At 50.7% G+C, this 21,648-nt stretch overlaps 1 protein-coding gene across 6 annotated transcripts in view; it reads right to left on the bottom strand.

Annotated features, from left to right (window-relative positions):
• The window catches only part of Rph3al (rabphilin 3A like (without C2 domains)), a 146,094-nt gene that overhangs the window by 67,438 nt on the left and 57,008 nt on the right, over positions 1-21,648 (bottom strand). For all 6 annotated transcript variants that reach the window (XM_085695329.2, XM_085695331.2, XM_085695330.2 and 3 more), the window contains exons 2-4: positions 15,659-15,767; positions 13,702-13,845; positions 11,218-11,347 (exon numbers count right to left, since the gene is read on the bottom strand). In XM_085695329.2, the coding sequence (XP_085551455.2) occupies positions 11,218-11,347; positions 13,702-13,845; positions 15,659-15,735 (351 nt within the window). In that variant the 5' untranslated portion in view covers positions 15,736-15,767. The remainder of the gene's footprint in view (positions 1-11,217; positions 11,348-13,701; positions 13,846-15,658; positions 15,768-21,648) is intronic.

Raw genomic sequence — 21,648 nt, 5'->3', positions numbered from 1 at the left:
TGCCTTTTGCCCGTTGCATGACAGTTGTGGATTGTGGGGGACTCAGGACTTCAGCCCAGACCGACCTATATGGACTTCCTCCTGACCCAAGGACATGAGTCAAAACCCCAGCCCAAAGGCTAGGAAATGAACTCGAGTGGCTTTAATGCCCCTGAAGAACACTCAGGTGACCGCAGAGGTGTGGGGAGTGTGCCTCAGCTCCCAGGTGCACCTGTCACACACGGGTCCCCATCTGCGGATGGTAAGTGGGTGGGCCTGAGCTCACAGGATGGATCTGCTAAGGAGTCCAGGATACTGTCTGGTCTGGTCCTTTCCTGTCACAGAGGTCCTAGAGTGGAATGGAGGGATGATGTGTGTGTGTGTGGGGGGGGGGTGGCTTTTCATCAAAGGTCACATAGAAAGGACAGAGCTGTGAATAGATATAGCCTAGTAGTTGTGGGTGCAAGAGGGTAGATGCAGATAGACTTAGACAACGGGATTCCCACCCACCCCACAGAAGGACCAAGGAGCCTTCTGGAAATAAACTTGAATTGTGTCACCTGGATTTCAGACACAGATGGGTTGGCAGAAGGCAGGAGGCAAGCTGCGGCCCTGTGGGTCCCAGGAGAGAGACACACTAAGGGAAGAGGATGGGAAATGTCTGCCATCTAAGAAGGAGGGCATCAAGCTGGGCAGTGGTGGCGCACACGTTTAATCCCTGCACTTGGGAGCAGAGGCAGGCAGATCTCTGTGAATTTGAGGCCAGCCTGGTCTACAAGAGCTAGTTTCAGGACAGGCTCCAAAGCAACACAGAGAAACCCTGTCTCGAAGAAGGAGAAGAGGGGGGGAGGAGGAGGAGGAGGAGGAGGAGGAGGAGAAGAAGAAGAAGAAGAAGAAGAAGAAGAAGAAGAAGAAGAAGAAGAAGAAGAAGAAGAAAAGAAGAAAAGAAGAAGAAGAAAAGAAGAAGAAGAATCAGCAAAGAAGGTGGGTATTTATTCATTAACTCATTTCACTCCAGTCCCAGCAGACTGTGAGCAGCCTGGGAAGGAGTGGCTACAGAGAAGGGTGTAAAATTCCCTTATAATTATTACATAGTTCCTAAAAACAGAATTAGATTATTTTTTGCCTGTGTGTGTGTGTCGGGTGGGGGGTTGATTCTGATGTGGTACAAAGTAAAAATATAAACAAAGGGAATCACAGAATAAGGAATCTATTTAGTCCCATCAAGAAAACAGGCACAGGAGTAGAGGTGGGCGGAGGCCTGTAATTCCGTGGCACAGGAGGTGGAGGTGGGAAGATTAAAAACTCAAAGCTATCCTCAGCCACACTGTAAGTTCCAGTCCTCAGCCACGCCGTAAGTTCCAGTCCTCAGCCACGCCGTAAGTTCCAGTCCTCAGCCACGCCGTAAGTTCCAGTCCTCAGCCACGCCGTAAGTTCCAGTCCTCAGCCACACCGTAAGTTCCAGTCCTCAGCCACGCCGTAAGTTCCAGTCCTCAGCCACGCTGTAAGTTCCAGTCCTCAGTCACACTGTAAGTTCCAGTCCTCAGCCACGCCGTAAGTTCCAGTCCTCAGCCACGCTGTAAGTTCCAGTCCTCAGTCACACTGTAAGTTCCAGTCCTCAGCCACGCCGTAAGTTCCAGTCCTCAGCCACACTGTAAGTTCCAGTCCTCAGCCACACTGTAAGTTCCAGGCCAACCATTTGGAAGAGAAAACCCCCAGGGTCTCAGTTGGGTTAATATTTTACCTATGTCTATACAAATGCTTCACCATTCTCCAGCCATGGCTGCTGTGCATGAGACACCGTCTCTAAGAGCAGATCACATGCCTAGCTCATTTCAGCCCCCACAACCCCAGCCCAGGGCAGGAACTTCAATTATCCCCAATTTCCAGGTGAGAAAATGGAGACAGGAGAACATGGGCAACTGAACCCAGTGCTCTAACTAGTAGGCAGTAGGACTGGCTATCTTGTAAGATCCAGGAAGAGGGGGCTCAGTGACAGCGGGTTTGTCTAGCAAGCTTGAGGTCCTGCGTCCCATACCCTGCGTAATATGGAAATCCGGGAAAACCCAAGTCTCGAGCACTACCTCGCTGAGTCTTTAAGCTGCACCGCTTGCCGAGGCCCCACCAATGACATAACCAGGGGAGAAGTCTCCTCCCTCTCCACATCTCTTTTGTTTTCTGCAGTACTGATGGTGAAGTCAGGGTCTCATGCTGGGCTAGCCCTCCCACTGAGCCACATCTCCAAGCCCCCTTCTTGCCCTCTGGAGCCATCGGGCGCTCTAGGCTAGGTAAGGGAGGGCCAGGAAGCAGGTTGTGTCACTGCTCAGTTCTGCCACTGCGGTCAAGGACAATATGCAATGTAGGCCTGGCTGTGCTCTGATAAACCCACACAGGTAAGGTTCTCCCCACTCAGGCTTCTCTCTGTATTTGTTCACTTCTTGTCAAATCCACTCTAGCTCACGACTCGTCCAAAGCAAGAGGGACCCCTGATGTAGCATTACCCGTTCTTGGTCCCTGGCGTAGGGGAGGACCAGGTCCAGCAGTGTTCACAGCGGACTCCAGACTAACTGGCATATGGCCAGGGAGGTGGCAGGGGTCACAGGTTTTGGAAACAGAGTTGAAGCCCGAGTACAGGCATTGGTGGGGTAACTCAGGCTAGGGTAAGAGTCTGCCCTTAGGTCTTGGTGGCCAAGCCATGGGCAGCCTGCTTGTTGCTGAGGACAGCTCCCAGGTGCTGAGAAGGCGCTAGGCAGGGAAGAAGGCTCAGTGCATGGTCTCTGTTTATGTTCCTCTATTCCTCATGCCCCACTGGACAGTTTTGTGGGGTCACAGGGTGGTCCCTTCCCAATTTTGCCCCATTCCAACCTGGGTGACACAGCCTCACATGACAGGTGCCCAGTGACTGGTCCTAGCTCATTTACTGTGTAGAGAAGCTGACACTGCGACACTGGATCCCTTGAGATATCAGGTCACGGAAATGTCAACTGGCAGGCCACGTGCCCTCACTTACTTCTCTTGCCTTGACCTTTTCACGGAAGACACCTGTGCTCAGTCACACTCTGCTAGGTGAGGCCATAAAGACCCTACCTGCGCTCAGACACTGTTCGCTAGGTGAGGCTGTTAACACCCTACCTGTGCTCAGACACAGTCTGCTAGGTGAGGCCATTAACACCCTACCTGTGCTCAGACACAGTCTGCTAGGTGAAGCTGTTAACAACCTACCTGTGCTCAGACACAGTCCGCTAGCTGAGACTGTTAACACCCTACCTGGAGAAGAACTTCACCCTCCACTCGGGATCCCTTTCTTCACCTGCCTCCCAAGCTGGCTCTGGTGATAGAGTGGGTAAGGGGCCTGGCATGGAGGCAGCTGTCAATAACCGGAAGCTTTTAAATAAAGACAGGGTCTTATGTAGCCCAGACTGGCCTTGAACTTGCAGTATGGTTGAAGATGACCTTGGGGGGGGGTATGCCACCATGCCAACTTTTATGTACTGCTGGGCATACTAGTTAAGAACTCTGGCAACTGAGCCACATCCCCAACCCCCAATAACTTGAACTTGTTTTATAATTGTTCTTCCTTATTTCTGAGTGTCTATATGGTGTTTCTGCCAGTGCACCACAATCCCCCCCAAATCCCAGAGAGGTTTGTGTGGACTTCGCCTCTCTCAAAAACCTCAAAACTGCTGGGCTTCCCTGGGTGGCCCTATCGAGGCAGATGCCTCAGTCTGCCCCTCCCCCTGCCGTCATCCTCTCTCCTTCAACCTCAGTCTGCCTTTCTCCCTTCTCAGCTCAGTCTTCCAGTTACCCAAACCACCAACTAGATCAAGTACCCACCATCCCTGCACCTCTCCAGAGCCATGGCTGCTCTAGCCAGGCCCTGCTGGGCACCTTTCTCATCCCGCCTAGCATTGTTCCCCATCAGTGGAGGCTGCTTAGCTTCTCCCCATTATCTATTCTGGGGCCTCCTTTTGCTTCCTCTTCTACAGCTCTCCCTCACCCATATGAGATCTGGGGGTCGGGCAGGCCTGGCATCCCCACTTCTCCCCTGGAAGTCAGATGGGCACAGTGCAGAACTGACACACAGGCGTTCATGGAGCTATGGGCATTAACTGGCCCAGTGGGCCACAGCCCACCTGCTTCTATCTAGATGACCCTGAGTAGAAGGTCAGCGGTGTGCTGGCGGCAGGACAGGGTGGACAGAATGAGCTCTGAACCGTACTGAGTGGCAGTTCCTATATTTAGGGGAAGAAAAGCCTAGCTGCAGGCACCGGGCAAGACAAGTGCCCCTTAATGGAGATGTTCTGCTTGCCAACCCCAGGCGAGGTGGATGTTCCAAGATGCAGCTTGGTGTCTGGTCCAATCCTTGGATCCTGACAACAGGAGCCAAGTCAACTCCTGCCAAACAGCCTTGGCGACAGGCAAGCAGCCAGAGCATCCCCTCAGGGCGGAGGAATTAAGTGACTTTTTCCGGGAATTTAGGAAACATCAGCGGCTGAATGAAAGAATCCATCTTTGTAATAAGGCACAAACACACGTCTTCCGCATTGAATTAGGCCGAGGAGGAGAAAGGATACAGCGAGGCCAATCTAGTGGCAACTGGGATGAATATGCCATCACTCAGGGTGGCTGGCTGCCACCGCCATGTTTCTCTCCTTCCTCACCAGGGGCCGAGGTGTTTAACGCCAGGCTTGGAAAGGTAGTTCAGGATGGGAGCCACTAGGAACTTTCAGCACACTCCCAATTCCCTGCTTAAAACAAAACAAAACAAACAAAAAACCCCGGCCACCTCCTAACTCTCTGGCCACCTCCTAACTCTTGCACATGGGTGCTGGGAGGTCAAATCATTCAGTCCGCCACTGTGCAGAGCAGTACGGTGACTTCTCAGAAAACCCTGTGAAGTACTGTAGGATGTAGCGAGGCCTCTGTGGGGTATGAACTCCCAGGGGCTTGGGAGTGGAATCTCAGAGAGACCTGTACAGTTGCATACACAACCACATTGTTCACAATGTGGGACCCCCCCCACCCTGAGTGTCCATCACAGGTGAATCTATCAACCACGTATGGTCAGATAGACACCTCGGAAGGTCGGTCCCTTCCTAAGGGAGAGGAATTCCAACAGGCACACGCGGTGGTATGGATGACAATCGAAAAGATGCCTAACAAATCTGGTGAAATGTGGATTCTGGTTCAGGGGACGCAGCGGGGCTGAGAGTTTGCACTCTCGGGGGGGGGGGGGTACGCAGGGGGGATGTCTGTGCCTCTGGTCCTCAGTCTGCACTTTGAGCAGCCAGCACCTGAATTCTTTGACTCCTTTAGGAGGTGCTCTCTAAGGACTAACTAGGGAGGACTCCTAAATCTTGACAGGAGCCCACGAGTCCCTGCTCAGAGTCAGCAGACTTTACAGGAAGCACTACCACCTGGGCATCTAAGAGAGGAAAGCTGGGGACAGATACGAAAAGGTGATGGGGAGGGCAGGAAGGGACTCTGCTTCCTTAGACTGCCCAGGCTACTGGCAGGCAGGAGGTGACCAGGAAGTGCCATCTGTTCCTCCCTTGCTCAGCAGCCACAAGTCCCTCATCCTGAGCAGAAGGGAGTCTACAGCTCAGGGGAAGTGGCACAGCCTCTACCCAGCCTGGGTGGTTACTGCCAGTCTCTGCAGCAAGACGCAGAGCCTCCTTAGAGCAAAATAGTCTGGAGCCTGTGGCAGGAGGGATTGGGTGTGGCCCATGCCCTGCCCTACAGTGTTCCCCTATGCTGGGCTGGAGCCACGATGCCCCCACGGGAACTTTTGCCCAGGGACTGGAGAAAAATGCAGGCTAACCTCAGACTGCTGCCCCGACCCAGCACACAGCATCTAGGTTGTGTCAGGCTGATTCTCCTGGACCCACACTGTGAGATCCATTTGGCTGAGACCAGGAAAAGCTCCGACTGCTTCCTTAGACTGGTGACAGAACTGTCCTGGCCTCAGATGGTCATCCTGCAGACAAGTGCAGCCTCCTATGGCTAGAAAGTCAGTCTCTCAATTAGGCTGAAGGCTGGCTGACTCAGATCAGAGGCAATTAGGAGTACCAGGCCTCTTTAATTAACCAGTCAACCCCTCTCCCTTCCTACAACAGTGGGGGAAATGAGGGCAGGCAGCCAGCATCCCCCCCTCGGTGTGTGTGTGTGTGTGTGTGTGTGTGTGTGTGTGTGTGTGACAGAGAGAGAGAGAGAGAGAGAGAGAGAGAGAGAGAGAGAGAGAGAGAGAGGCCAATTACAGAGGACTACAGCCTAGGGCTGCTGTGCCTCCCACCTGTGTGTGCATTAGCTTGTGACTGCTGAACACTGTCAAGAGATTTTGCTGGAGAGGCATCCGTGTCCCCAGGAGCACCTGAGGATCTGTCCTCCTCCAAGAAGTCTGGCTTGGACACTTCCAATGCCAGGGATCTCCCCAGCATCCTTTCTCTTCAGCCTGCCCAAGCACACACACCTTTTGGTCTTAGGAGACAATCTCCTCCAGACAACAATCCCGGCTGCTAAGTCCTGGGAACTCTAGGTCACAATAGCAGTGGGGTGTTGGTGACATGTCTGTCACTCTAGAGAATACTGCCCCTCCGCCTTGGCAGTCAGGACCTGAGAGAAGAATTCCCCTTCTAGAGTCCCCTCACCCCGAGTACCACGCAGACTGTTCCTGGGTGCTGTATGGCTCACAGGCATCAGCATCCTAACAGGGTCCCTGCCAGCCCAACACCAATCCTGAGAATTGCAAAGGTACCAAGTTCTCAATTCAGTTACCTAAACTTTGGAAAGCAACTGACTAACGATGACAGCTTCAATACAAAGTTCAAGAAAGAACAGATTCTTCTAGGTATGGCGGTACTGCCTAGAACCCCAGCATTCCAAAGGCAGAGGCAGAAGGGTTGAGTTTGAGGCCACCATGGGCTACGTATTGAAACTCCATCTTAAAAAAAAAATTGGCATGAATTCTAATAAGGAAAACATAGGGCACAATGACTGAACTGGATTCCTCAAAATTCCAACGTTAAACCCCCAACTCCCATTGTGACTATACTGGGAAAAGGGGTACTCTGAAAGTAAAGAATTAAGGGTTAAGTAAGGCCCCAAGTATGAGGCCATATCTGATATGCTTAATGTCTGTAGAGGAAGAGACATCAGGCTCCTGCCTGGCGCCATATGAGGACATGGGAGAAGCCACCAACTGGCAGGCCAAGAAGATGCTGAATTGCCTTAGATTTCCCAGTTCTCCAAGCAATAGGGAAGTAAAGATCTTTTGTTAAGGGACATAGCCCTGGCTGACTGTGGTGTCACTGTGTCTCTCTTGTGGTCCAGGAAGGTCAGGTCTATGCTCTGTGGCCAGTGTCCAGTCTGAGCAGGGAGCACCTGGGGCGGCCCAGTCACAAGAACAGTGACAGGTCCCCATGTCTTTGCTAGGTGCTAGTGACAGGCCAGCCTGTGAAGGGCTTCCTGTACCAGCCAATCACACTTCACATCCATTTGGTGCCAGTGGCTGCTCTGTGACCTTGATCTACAGATAAAGAAATGAAGTCCCAGAGCGGTGAAGTGATTTTTACTAGACCACTCCATGGCAGACAAGCTGGGAACACAACCCAAGCTGGCCCTACAGCTCTGGGCACCTCTGTTGCTGCTGTGAGGGAGAGAAACACCCCTCCCCCGGTGGCCACACCCAGTCAGGAGTTCTAAGCACTGTCCAGGGCTGGTGCAGAAGCAGCACACTAGCAATTCTGAGACATAGGGTGGCCCAAGTGGCCTTTCGCTCTGGCCTTCTGCAGGCTAGGACTCTTCTCTCCATCAGGGAACCCTCATTTAGAACCTCTAATCTTTCCTCATCCATTTAGAACACACCAAAGACACTGATGCTCTGTCAATATAGGCCTCCATCCTATGATGCCTACTCCCCTAAGTCCATCATTCTTCCAATGGCAGCCATCACCACCAAGCTTGCCCCCCAGCTTGCTCTCTGTGTCTCTCTGCAGTCTATTCGACCTTCAGCAACTAGAACCATCCCTTAAAAATACACAGCAGGGGCTAGAGAGGTGGCTCAGTGGTTAAGAGCACTTCCACAAGACCAGGGTTCAAGTCCCAGTGACTGTATGGCATCTCACAACTGTAACGCCAGCTCCAGAGGATCTTCTGCCCTCTGCTGGCTGGTGCGGCATTTGCACTCACAGGGCACACAGACACACATATGGGCAAAACACGAAGACACTTAAAACAGACTGTATCCCACTCCTTCAAAGTGCTGTATGCCATGCTCAATACTCAGTTTCACAAGAGAATTCTAGCTCCTGGCCTTGAGGTTCTGTGGGACCTGGCCCAAGTGCATCCCTCACCCCCTCTGTTCCAGATACTTTAATTAGCTCCCTAAGCTACTTCTGCCCCAGAATCTTTGTGTCTGCAGTTCCCTCTGCCCAGAACCGATGTCCACGCAGATCCTCCCAGGACTGACTCTTGCTTGTATCCAGGCTCAGTTCAGAGAAGTGCCCCCTTCACAGCCAAAGTCTCATTGTTGTCCCCACCCGGTACACAGTCCTTGGTCTTCCTGCATTATTTTGTGTTTATTCATTTAAAATTTGCTTGTTGTCCCTTTTCTGCTATGCTGGGAAAACAATTTCAGTGACAGCAGGGTCTGTCTATCCCTGGAACCAGCCTGTGCATGGTGGACCCTCTACTATTAAAGAATGGTCAGCCGGGTGCGGCAGCACATCCCTTTAATCCCAGCACTCGGAGGCAGAGGCAGGCGGATCTCTGTGAGTTCGAGGCCAGCCTGGTCTACAGAGAGAGTTCTAGGACAGTCAGAGCTACACAATGAGACCCTGTCTCAAAAACTCAAAACATAAATAAGTGTACCTATGAATAGATAACCCAGTCTTCTCGAGGACATAAGAAGAAAGCTCGCCCGAACCTCCCAATGCCCTCAATCTACTATTCCTCCCTCACCTTTACCCTGAACAAATTTCTGTCAGACCAGCATTCAGTATCCTTCCTGCTGGCAGAGTAAGAACACAGCATGGATAAATGCCCTCTAGCCAGCAACCAGTCTGGCCCCAGGGCACTGGGCAGAGGGGGAGGGGAGTCGGGCGAACATCTCTCCCACAGTCCTCATCCAGCTGAGGCCCTCCCCTGGGACAGTCTGTTGCCTAGGCAATGGCTCTCTGAGGAGCAGCTGGCATTAACTCTTTAATAACTAGGGTAGGGATTGCAGCTCGCTCTGTGGAAGAGGCCAGGACATTCCCGGGAGAGGAGATATGGCACGGCCTGTCATGGTCCCTCAAACCTGGATCTTTGGAGTTGTTGTGAGGTGGAGAGAGAGGAGGAAGAAACCTGCTGCTGCGGCTGCAGAGGCAGGGAGGAGAAGTCACAAAACATCCCCCACCTGGTCCCAGTCTGGGAGCAAAGCATTCCCGGGTTCCCATGCCACCACGTGTGGTCTCCATCACCCTCTGCTGTGCACAGATGATCAATCAATGCCCATTAGACTAGGATTACCACAGGCAATAGAGAGTGGGGAAGGCCTGTGCCTCCGATCCCAGCTTTCCCATGTAGTCACTGGTACATTAATCTCTTTCACAGTTAGCTTTGGGATGCCACTGAAGATGTCCTTGCCAAGGCTGCAAAAGAATTAATGTTTCCAGTCCATGTTTCCTGCTCCGGCCTGTCCACCTCTACTGTCTTCTCGGGGTTCACCACCCACCTCACCCCTTAGTTTTTATCCTGTTTTTCCTTCCCAGGACTGATTAATCCCCAAACCATCTTAGTTGACAGTGGCTTGTCATCTTAAGAGAAAAGATTCTTTTTTCTCCGTCTTGTTTACTTTAAGAACTCCAAGCTCGGGGCTGGAGAGATGGCTCAGTGCTTAAGAGCACTGTCTGCTCTTCCAGAGGACCCAAGTTCAATTCCCAGCACCCTCACGGCAGCTCATAACCATCTGTAAGTTCCAGGGGATCCAACACCCTCACACAGACATAGATGTAGAGAAAGCACCAATGCACATAATATATAAATAAATAAAATTAATAATAATAACAATAAGGAACTTCAAGCTCCAAACAATGACTGATGTAAGTGGGAACTGCTTGAGAATGGGGCCGGCAAAACGAGGGTGAAACCGGAAAAGGTGCGGGGGGGGGGGGGACACAACAGCAGCTCTGAGCTAGGGAGGCAGCAAAGGGGATCCACGTGCTCATCACTGCACAGCACACAGTTACAGCTGGAAGAGGAACAATCTAGAAGAGTTTCTGCCAGGGAGAAAAAAATAACAGGCCCCAAAGGACAGCAAGTAAAACAGATCCGAAATAAATGTGAACATTGGAAGGTACATTATTCTCAATAATAAACTAAAGTCAGACCAGTAAAAAGTCTTGGGCTCGGGGACAGGAAAGATGGCTCAGCAGTTAAGAGCACTGACTGCTCTTCCACAGGACCTGGGTTCAATTTCCAGCACCCACACGGCAGCTTGCAACTGTCTGTAACTTTAGGGGACCTGAAACCCATGGCAAAACACTAATGCACGTAATATAAAATTGAAAAAAGAGTCTTGCTCTCATTATGAAGTGATTTAATATGTGGCACAGTTTAATGTAAGAAATGGAGAAAACCTATTTGATCTTGCGAAGGCCTTTCTCCCTGGCATCAAGAGAACAGCCAGCCGAAACAGAAGCACAGGCATAGTGCTACTAACATTTCCTGGCTGTCTAGGCTAGGTAAGGGATTTTGTCTTTGTTTTTTGAGACAGGGTTTCTCTGTGTAGTCCTGGTTATCCTGGAACTCCCTCTGCAGACCAGGCTGGGCTCGAACTCACAGAGATCTGTCTGCCTTTGCCTCCTGAATGTTGGGACTAAAGGCATGCACACCACAGCAAGACACTAGGTAAGGCTTTATGAGTTTTGTACTTAATGTATCTGACCCTCAGTTCACTGGAGTACATGTGATAATTGCCCTGCCCCTATTTTCCAGATTGAGAAAACAAGGCATGAGATACCAGACCAATCCTCTGAGGTCTGATGGTTGGTATAGGAGCAGGATTCATACCCAGCTCTCACGCTCCTTCTCGACTCTCTCTAGAAGCCATACCATCCACTCTTCTTTCCAAAAAGCAAATGATATCACCACATGCATAAACATACACACGCACAGGTATGAAACGGGGGAGCAAAGTCATGGGGTAGCAAAGCTGACCTGTGCTGGGGAGCTGATCAGCAAGGCTAGAGCGGGACTTACCTTCCTGCAGTCTTTGCAGAACACAGAGGCGCTGCCCAGGAAGCCCAAGACCTCCCCGCAGAGCAGACACTGGGAGAGGCCATTGCCCATCACGTTCCGCTGCATCGTCTCCAGCCGCTCCACCAGACGCCTGCAACACAGGTACAGAGTCAGAACGAGTGTCCTTGCTGTCCCTAACCCGGAGACTACATAGGCACAGCTGCTGTTGGCGTCTAAGCATATGTGCCGTTCCCTCACCTCTTCCCCTTGCTAACTCCCAGTCGCTTGTTAACTTGCCATTAACTGAACACCTAGGATGCGCAGGACACTGGGAAGATTGTAGCAAACAGGCCAGATACCGCACACAGTCCTGACTCTCCTGGAACATAGGTTCGACAAAGGGAGAAATTCACGAGCAAGAGAGCAAGCCAAGAGTGAGGGGACAAGAAGACAGATGAGGGGCCAGAGGCATAGTAGGTGGAGACCAGGGAAGGGCACTCTGAAAACACAGAGGGCTGAGAAATGTCCCAACAGCCTGAGAAGGGCAGGGGGTTAAGGCAGATCCTGGAGATTTTCAGGTCACAGGCTGGAGTTTGGTTTCAATCTGAAGCCACTGAAGAGTCTAAAGGTGGTTTGACCCAAGTGACATTTTTCTAAGCTCCTGTGGAAATCTGGGATGATGATGAGGAGAGTGGAAAGGAGGAAGACAGGAGGAGAACCTCTCTCCAAAGGCTGGCGGCCTGGAGCTGCATCCCAGAGGGCAGTATTGAAGGCCTGGTAGGGGAGGGACTTCGGCTTTGGGTCAGAGCATAGGGGTGAATCAGAAGCTACAGCAGGAGAGAAAAACAAAAACAAAAAACAAAACAACAAAACTCTTCTTTGAAACTGTCCAATGCTGACACCCACTCAGGAGCCCAGCTGAGCCTGGACGGGTACCCCTTCCACCGAGGTCCCCTCCCCTCCCCTCCCCACCTCCTGCTATGTAACTACAGCCTCCATGGAACTGTTCGGTTTGCCAAACACTCTATTTCTGGTACCCAGGGGATGCTCAGTGGAAACTCCTGAATGGATGAAGAGTAGTATATGGCCACATCAGCCTTCTGATGGCCACCCGTACCCCAGGAGGAGGAAGCCACACACACTTCCTGCTTCAGACAAGACTGGAGTCAAGGAAGTGGCTTGCTGAGTCATGAAGCTCCCAAAAAGAGGAGTCTAGGTCCACCTCCAAACCTGCCTGGTAAGGGCCCCCGTTACCACAGGCCTGTACTTTCTTGAGGTGACAGGATGTTGCTAAGGGGGACACAGGATATCTAGCTCATCAGTGCAGCCACTCCCATCAGCATGTCCCATGGTGAGGCCACTCCCATCTGTGTGACCCACAGTGACCACCTCTGGTTTCCATATATTGGCATTGTTGTCCATCTGGGGACCTGTAGGGCCTGGGGGCAAACCCAGTTCTAGCCTGTCATGACCCGCTTGCTCTCAGGAACCCTCTTGTCAGTCCATGGCGTGTATCCACGCTTCATGTATAGGACCCAATTCCTCCACGTTTCTCGGCATGCAATATTGCTTCTGGGTCTAATGCTCTGCAGCTCAGCACTTAGGGTGACACCAGACCACGGAAGGGACTTCCTGAGACAGTGGCCTGCTGGCTGAGGGCATCTAAAAGTGCTTCCACAACAAGGGGGAGCTGGTAGGAGCCTCCCCCGCTCGCCATCCTGGGGGGAGCAAGGAGCCCTGGAAATGGGGTACGAGTCGATCACCAGCATTTATTGCTAGCCCAGAGCCTGGCAGGACCCTTGGAGAAGCGATCTGTGAGAAGTCAGGTTAGATGAAAACAGAAAGGCCCAGCCGCTCTGATGTAATCCCTATTTGCACTGACACGATAATGGCCTGTCTGTGTGATTGAGGCTCATACAAGAGGCCGCTGGCGCGCAGTCATCTTCCTAGTGGGCCCATCGCCTTCTAAAGTGGCCTTTCTACTGTGTCTGATTTTTAAAAAATGATCAGGGAACTAATGGAAAAAGATGAACAGAAAAAATAACAAGATCAGGACAAACCGAGCTCCTGCCCAAAGCAGCAGAGTGCGATTGCACTTTCCTACCTGAGGTCTTCCAAATCAAACAGCAATAAAAAGGCACACACAAAAAACGGTGGATGGCTGGGTCCTGGGTGTTAGCAACCAGGAGAGAAGCTGAGGACATGCTGGAGGGCGCCTCTAGCTGGGGCCACAGAAGGGCGAGGCGGTGATCAGCCTCCACTTGAGTGCATCCCTTGACTGAGCTGCAGCTGGCAGGGGGTACGCAGAGACCAAATGCAAACCGCTCCCTGGGCTCATTCCCACAGTCCTGGGGTCCTGGATCAGTATAATACCCAGTTCCCAGCTGTCTACATTTCAGGGGGCCGGTTGAGAAGCTGACTGTGGCTGACTGGGACCCCGCAGACCCCCTGCAGCCTCCCTGCTCGGCGCCCTGGCTTTCCTGCTGGGGCTGCTGACCGGCTCACCCAATCCTCTGCTGCTCCAGGATGTCCAGACGCTCTGCTCTCTGAATGACCTGCAGGATGACCTCCAGCTCTGCGGGGCTCAGACACTGGCTCCTCCGTTGCTTCTCCGTCTGGTAGGTGTGTACAGACCAGCCCGTCTGCAGCCTTAGGAAGAAAAGTACTGCTGGAGATGAGGCTGCCCACTGCGGCAGGACCCCGGGGTACCCACAAAGCCCCTACGAGAATGGTGCAGACACAGCCTGGACACTGTGGTCCAGAGTCCATAATGAGAATTCCAGTAAGGTGTGGATCTGTGCCCATCACCGGTGTCGGCATTGTTAGGAGGCAATGTGGAATCCACCATTTCCCGGTCTTGGAGGAGTGTTGGAGGGCCAGGCCCTATCCTGTCTGATCCCAGCCACCTCCTTGCCTTTTTCACTGTGTACCCCCACACTCTGCACTCATCCACACCTGTCTCCTGTCAGGGTTTCTCTGTATGCCGTGGTTCTTCCACCTCAGGACCTTGGCACGTGTTGTTTCCTAGGCCTGGAACTTTCCCTGTTTCCTCACAACGTTTTCTTCTCTGAGTCAACAGAAGCATCATACTCAAAGGGAAGCCTCTTTTTGTTCTGGACCCAGTTTGTATCCTGCCCCCAACCCACTGTCAATCATCGCAATGAAAAGAACTGCACATCCCTAGGGAACTACAGCAAACCTCACCCCTCCCCATCTCTGCTTTACTTCGAAGGGTCAATGAGTTCAGGGATGTCCAGGGACTCCGAGGTGCCTGGTAGGAAGAGCGTGAGTTGGAAAACTCTTCAGGTTTCCTGAGGGGTCCCCTGGACTGGGCTCCCAGCTACGCAGTGGGGTGTCGTTACAGCTGTCCCTCAGACACAGACCCAGGAGGAGACCCTCACACTGGCTTTTCTGAAAGGCCATGACAGCTCTCAGCAGCTGCTGAACAAGAGTTGAAGTTGGAAATGAAGGGGACACTGGAGGATCAGAGGACACCGCAACAGCCTGGCATCAGAGATTAGGTAAGAGGGACCATCCACATCTCTAGTCTCTCTCCCTTGTGGGGGATGCTGAGGCACCCAGATGAGAGGAACAAGTCAGCTGCGGAGCAAGGATGCTCACATGTGACACGTGACGCCACTCTTCCTGAGTGGTTCAGATTAGCTTTTCTGTCTGCCTTTGATGTCTCAGCCCTGTCCCCCGCAGGCTCATAATGTCTAATTGCAAATTTCTTAAACTTGGTCCCAGTTGGGAGATGCTGGCTCCTGGTACTGGCACAGTCTAACAGCTGCAGGGTGCTCCTTGCCTATCAGAGCCAGGGACAACACCCACCAGAGAGCTGAAAGAGATTAGGAAGCAAGAGGATATCTGGAAGGCTCAGCGACAGGTGCACAGTGTGTGGGGGGGTGTGGTGGGGAGCAGACCTAACTGGAACCGAATGGTCACTAGGCTGAGGGTTAACAGGAAAATCAAGACATCCCCCACCCCAAAGGGACACAGGGAACCACAGAGGGACAGAAAACCTGCTAAGAGTGAGGGGAGATGCTGTGGACTAGCTATGGTCTCTGCCAAAGAGATCCATTCATTCAGGGAACAAGCCTGTGCTCCGTGTTGTCCCACTATGACATCAGGACAGGAGCAGAACCAATGGGGAGGCCTTGTTCCCTGTGGACTTCTGTGCTAGAGCACAGGTTTGGGAGTCAGCTGAACTCAGATGTGGGTCCCAACCCAGCCATTCATAAGTGACATGGGCAAGAAGTTCAGGCCTCACTTTCCTTACCTGAGAATTGGGGACAAGTTATTTCTACACAGTGGGTAATAGATGAACATGGGCCAAGAGTGGTATGCACTTGCCAGTCCTCTCTCTCCAAACGTCCTCCTGGGAATAAGCCTTGCAAAGGCCTGGGAGGACGGCAGCAGGTGGAGAAGGAAGGGCCAGCCCGGCAGGCCACAAACTACTTACTTGGCTCGCAGAGCAAGCTGCCGATCATTGGGGCAAACCCACTGGTCATTTCCACTGCTGAAGATGGTGTCAGCCATGGCAGGGAGCACAGCCCAAGGCGGAGTCACATCTGAGACAAGGAGGACAGGGAAGAGGACGTCAGTGGCCAGGAGCTGATGGCAGGCGGGGTCCCACTGACCACTGCACTCACTGCTCCAGCAAGGGCCTCCGGCAAAGCTCCTGGATTGGGTGGCCAGGTGCATCACGTGGCAGAGAGACCAGAGCAGAGGGGCATCAGAGGGCGAGAGTCAGAAAGCCAAGAAGGAGGTATGCACTCAGCAACTTTTTGTATTTACTTTTTAAAAACATCTTTTCTCATTTTACATACCAATCTCAGTTTCCTCGCCCTTCCCCTTTCTGCTCCCCCCACCTTCCACACACCCCACCCTGCATCCACTTTTCAGAGAAGGTAAGGTTTCCATGTCGAGTCAACAAAGTCTGGCATTTTACTTTGAGGTAGGACCAAGTCCCTCTCCCCTTATATCTTATATATATTCCTCCAAAGAGAATGGGCTCCAAAAAGCCAGTTCAAGCTGGCCCCACTGCCAGCAGCCCTATAGACTGCCTGAGGCACACAACTTGTCACCCACATTCCAAGGGCTCCCTATCTGCCAGTCTGGAGTCAGTGAGCTCCCACTAGCTCAGGGTAGCTGTTTCTGTGGGTATCTCCATCATGGTTTTGACCCCTTTATCGCTCCTCCCTCCCTTTAACTGGACTCTGGGAGCTAGCTGTGGATCTCTGCATCTGCTTCCATCAGTTGCTGGATATTAGACATAAAGCAAAGAATAACCAGAATATAGTCCAAAATCCCCAGAAAATCTAGGTAATAAGGAGAACCCTAAGAGACATACATGGATTCCCCTGGGAAGGAGAAATAGACAAGAACTCCTGAGAAAATTGGGAGCATGGGGCAGGGGAGAAGCAAGGGTGGAAGGGGAGGGGGAGAGGAGAAGGGAAGTGGGGAGGAGAACATGAGGGAACAGGATGGCTGAGATGTGGGAAGGGCAGAGAGGGAGAGCAAGGAATGAGATACCTTGATTGAGGGAGTCATTATGGGGCTAGCAAGAAATCTAGCACTAGGGAAATTCCCAGGAATCCACAAGGATGACACCAGCTAAGACCCTAAGCAATAGTGGAGAGGGTACCTGAACTGTCCTTGCCCTGTAGCCAGATGGATGACTATCTTAATTGTCATCTCAGCAACTTTCGACACAGCTGGACAACTCCGCAGGGCATCCAACCCCTGCCCTTTCTCACACAGCACACCCCTAAACGCCAGCCCATGAGGAAATGGCAAGACACCGAGGCAAGCCTATGATTCTCCCCTTCCCCCATGGGACCTGAAAGGCAGCTCACAGTCCTATGCTCTGCTCCCCAAGTGGCCCCCACCCAAGCCACAGTGTTCTTCAGAGGCCAAGGCATAAGGAGGCGCCAGCACCTCCACTAGGCACAGTTTAAAAAGTCATTGTCCACAAGGGCTATCCTTGAAAATTCTGCAGGGAAGGGACCCTTTAGCTGGCTTTCTATGCGTTACTGAACAGAGGACTAACTCAGACTGTTTATTATGATGTTGTTTGTGCCTTCTAAAGGGAGCAAGTGCGAGAGAGAGTATGTGTGCATGTGCACTTGTGTGTGTACACATGTTGGGGAGGAAAAGAGATGAACTTGGGTCAGTGTGCGCAAGGATGAGCTTTAAGTGAATCCAGTCCAGTGGATTGCAAATTCAGAATCCCTTTATATTCTACAAAAATTATTAAGGGGGGAAAGCTGAAGAAATGGTTCAGTAGTTAAGAGGACTGGCTGTTCTTCCAGAGGACCCAAGTTCAATTCCCAGCACTTACAGGGCAGTTTATAGGAGTCTGCAAGTCCATTCTCAGGGGGGTCTGGTGCCCTCTTCTGGCTGCCATAGGCACTGCATGCATGTAGTACACAGATATACATGCAGGCAAAACATACATATACATGAGAATAATTTTTAAAAACACAGATGTTGGATCGGGGTGGCGGTACTGTCACCAAGGCTTTGCTCTGTTCTCCAAGCTTACCAACTGCCTTTGTGGTGGTTTCTCCTCCCGAGAAGGGAGACACTACTGTACCACACTACAGGAGCTCTGCCTGGAGAAGAGTGTGTGGATATTAACCCGGAATAAAATTCTGCCCTTATTGAATACCTCCTGCCTTGAGATAAAAGTCGTATGGATGATACAATTCTATCTTTATTGGTCAAAACCACACTGACACATATGTGCGCACACAATGGGCTTGGCAGGAGAGAGACTGTTACGAGTTCACAGTTCCTCACTCCTATTCAATACAATTTCCTTACATTACAGCAATGTGTTAAAAATAAATGTTTACAGAGAGCACTCAACAGAAAAATCTTAGTGGCTGAAAGACACTTCAGGAAATGCTCAACATCCTTAGCCATCAGAGAAATACAAATCAAAACAACTCTGAGATTCCATCTTACACCTGTCAGAATGGCCAAGATCAAAAACACTGATGACAGCTTACGTTGGAGAGGATGTGGGGTGAGGGGAACACTTCTGCATTGCTGGTGAGAGTGCAAACTTGCACAGCTGCTTTGGAAATCAGTATGGCAATTTCTCAGAAAAGTAGAAAACAATCTACCTCAAGATCTAGCAATACCACTTTTGGGTATATATCCAAAGGATGCTCAATTATATCACAAGGACATGTGCTCAGTTATGTTCATAGTAGCATTGTTTGTGATGGCCAGAACCTGGAAACAATCTAGATGCCCCTCAAATGAAGAATGGATAAAGAAAATGTGGTACATTTATACAATAAAATACATGAAGTACTACTCAGCAGTAAAAATAATGACATCTTGAAATTTGCAGGCAAATGGATGGATCTAGAAAAAAAACATACTGTATGAGGTAACCCAGACCCAGAAAGACAAATGTAATATGTACTCATTCATAAGAGGATATTAAACATAAAGCAAAGAAAAACAAGCCTACAGTCCACAACCCCAGAGAACCTAGACAACAAAGAAGACCCTGAGAGACATACATGGATCTAAATACAAAGGAGAAAAAGACAAGATCTCCTGAGTAAATTTGGAGCATGGGGGGGGGGGGTCACAGGAAAGAATAGAAGGAGAAAGGGGAGGAAGGGAGGGAAGAGGAGAAAATGTATAGCGCAATAAAAACAATAAAGAAATAAAGAAATGTATGTTTACATGCTACCGATAAAGTTGTGTAATTGAATTGAATTAAGTGGAGGGGAAAAAACAGTGAGGTTGGAAATTTGTTTGCTATTTCCTCAACCTGTTAATCACAGACTTGCCACATGACCCAAGAACTCAGCTGTCCTAGATATCAACTACAATAGGACTGAGAACATATGTCCTCGCAAACACGTGTGTACAAATGTTCTTAGTCCCGTTATTCCTAACAGCCCCTGAAACAGGAGCAGCTAAAATATCCACCAGCTAATAAAGGTATAACGTGTGCTCTGTCCATACATCAGAATGTTAGTTTGCTATAAAAGAGTTCTCCGACCTGCGCTAACATGGTTGAACCCTGAAAACGTGAAGCTAAGTGGAAAAGCCAGGCTTGTACAAGAGATCACATACCGAACGAGGCTGTTTACGGACGTGTCCGGAATGGGCAGATTTATAGAGGTAGACAGTAGATTAGCGGTCATTAGTTGGCACAAGACAGTGACAGCTAACGGCTTTAGGGTTTCTCTGTGGGCTGATGAAACTATTCTGGCATTAGACAGGGTGATAATTACAATATGAGAAGTCCAACTCAATAGATCTCACAAGACAATCTCTGGGGGCCTGACTGACGACCCAAGTTCAAATCCCCAGGATAGATGACGAGAACCAACTCCAGAGAGTTGCCTTCTGGCTCCACATATGTGCCGTGGTACACATCATCTTACACACACAATGAAAAATAAAATTAAACTTTTGAACATTCCAAAACATATGAGTTACATCTATTGATATTTTACTGGAAAACCTAAAAACTTCCATTAAAGATATTATACCTATTAGGTAGTCACATAATTTATGTCTCTTAGGATAAAAACACATATTTTCAAAACAAAGACAATTCCTGAGAAAACTGGGATTGCTTTTATATTTTTACAGTTCACTTTGATTTGGGGTTTAAAGACAGCTGGGCGTTCTTATCGGCCTTTTCTTTCAACCTTTGAGCTGTTGTTCCGGTGAAGCACGTGGAAGACATCCAGGCTCTCACGGCTGTGTAGGATGGCTGGAAGGCGGAGGAGTATTCTAATAGCTTTCCCAGATAATGGTGTGTGCTTTTCCGCACTGAAACTCAACAGATGGCACTCGCTTAAAAACGAGTTCCAGCCTGGCTTCTGAAGCCACATCCGAGGACTTCCTGTTTCTCGGTGTTTGTGAAAGAGGCCAAAGGTCACATGTTGAGGAAAAATAGTGTTGATCTTAGGGGTCTCTGAAAAGTGTTGGGGACCCTCAGGGATCCCTGAACCATGCTTAGAGAATTGCTCTTCCAGACCAACGTGGCCCGTGTCCATGATGACCACCAGGGGGCAGTGTATGGGCTGGAGCTACCTGGCGGTCACACACTGTCATCCCACAGGTCCATGCACCTGAGCTTCAGGTGGACTTGACATCTGACCTTGGTCCACATTTCAGGTGAGAACCCCAATCAGCCAGGCATATGGGCTCCATGGGCAAGCCAGGCACCTCTGGACCTTCTCCCAAACGGAGCTAATCCAGAAAAACAGGGAGGCGCAAAAAAGACTAGTTTAAGGATGGAGAGATGGCTCATCGCATAAAGGTGAGCCCAGGCCCCACGTGGTAGGAGAGAACTCGCTCCTGCAGGCTGCCCTCTGACCTCCACAGGCGTACTGTAGCATGTGCTGTTCCTCCAAATAAATCAAATGCAATAGGATTGTCATGCCCATTAAAAAACTTAAACCTGTCTGTGCCCCATTCCTAGCCCCTAGTGCACTGTGGGGTTGTTATTTTTGTTTCGGTTTCTGTTAGCTTGTGAACGGTGTGGTTACACTGCTATAGAAGTGTGAAATGCATTACACTCTGCTCAAAGTAAATATTTAAAACACGTGACTCATATGTCCTTTTTTTCCCTTTCTAACATTCTTCAAGTGTCAAGAAATGGAAGGGCAATGATCCAGGTAGACAGGTTCTACACAAGCTGCCCGACTCTGCCCCTAACCTGTAGGGGGCGCTATGCCCAGACCAGTGTCCAGGGCAGCAACCCCTGAGTCTGACAGTCCAGTTCTTCTGTGACTGGACACTGAAGGGAGGTGGCCCCCTGTGCTCTGCTGGCCACTGTACAGAGGCAGAGGCATAGTTAGGGTGACCCTGGGAGACAGAAGCAAGCCAGGGAACCTTGGGGCTCTGCACCGGGAAGACCTTACTTTCTGCAGAAGCTTCTGACCTGAAGCCCGTGACAGGATGAGCAGGGAGGACAAGCAGGGAAACCGGAGAAGGACCTGGTATTGACATCCTTACTTCTGTGTCGGCAGAGAATGAAAGGGAGCTCCTCAGAGCTTCAAACCAACCCCTGCCCTCAGAACATCTCTGGGGAATGAACGCACTGCCTTAAGGTCACACCCTTGGGCCACAGCTTTAGGGACCACAAGCCAGGGAACCCTTAGACTGCCACGCAGCTGTTCGCTGACCCGCTGCAAATCTATGTAGTCTGTGGAGCCCATGGGCCATTCTGTTCTACCCTTCCTAACCTAATCATTATTCTTTCTGTTAGATGAGAAGAGAGGGTGGAGAGACCATTAGAGGACCACGCGGTTACCTGTGGAGGGCACTGCTCCCCCGCCTCCTGTCACTTCCATCTAAGCACAGAGGGCGGCTTTTATGGCAGTGAGGAAATTGGAAGAAAAGGTCCACAGAAGAAAATAGAAACAAAAACAAACAAAAAATGGTGCTTATACAAATTTCCTA

The sequence above is a fragment of the Myodes glareolus genome, chromosome 9 (genome assembly GCF_982192425.1).
Source record: "Myodes glareolus chromosome 9, mMyoGla1.1, whole genome shotgun sequence".
Lineage (NCBI taxonomy): Eukaryota > Metazoa > Chordata > Mammalia > Rodentia > Cricetidae > Myodes > Myodes glareolus.
The sequence above is the reverse complement of the archived record's forward strand: the minus strand, read 5'-3'. Positions and strand labels throughout refer to the sequence as shown.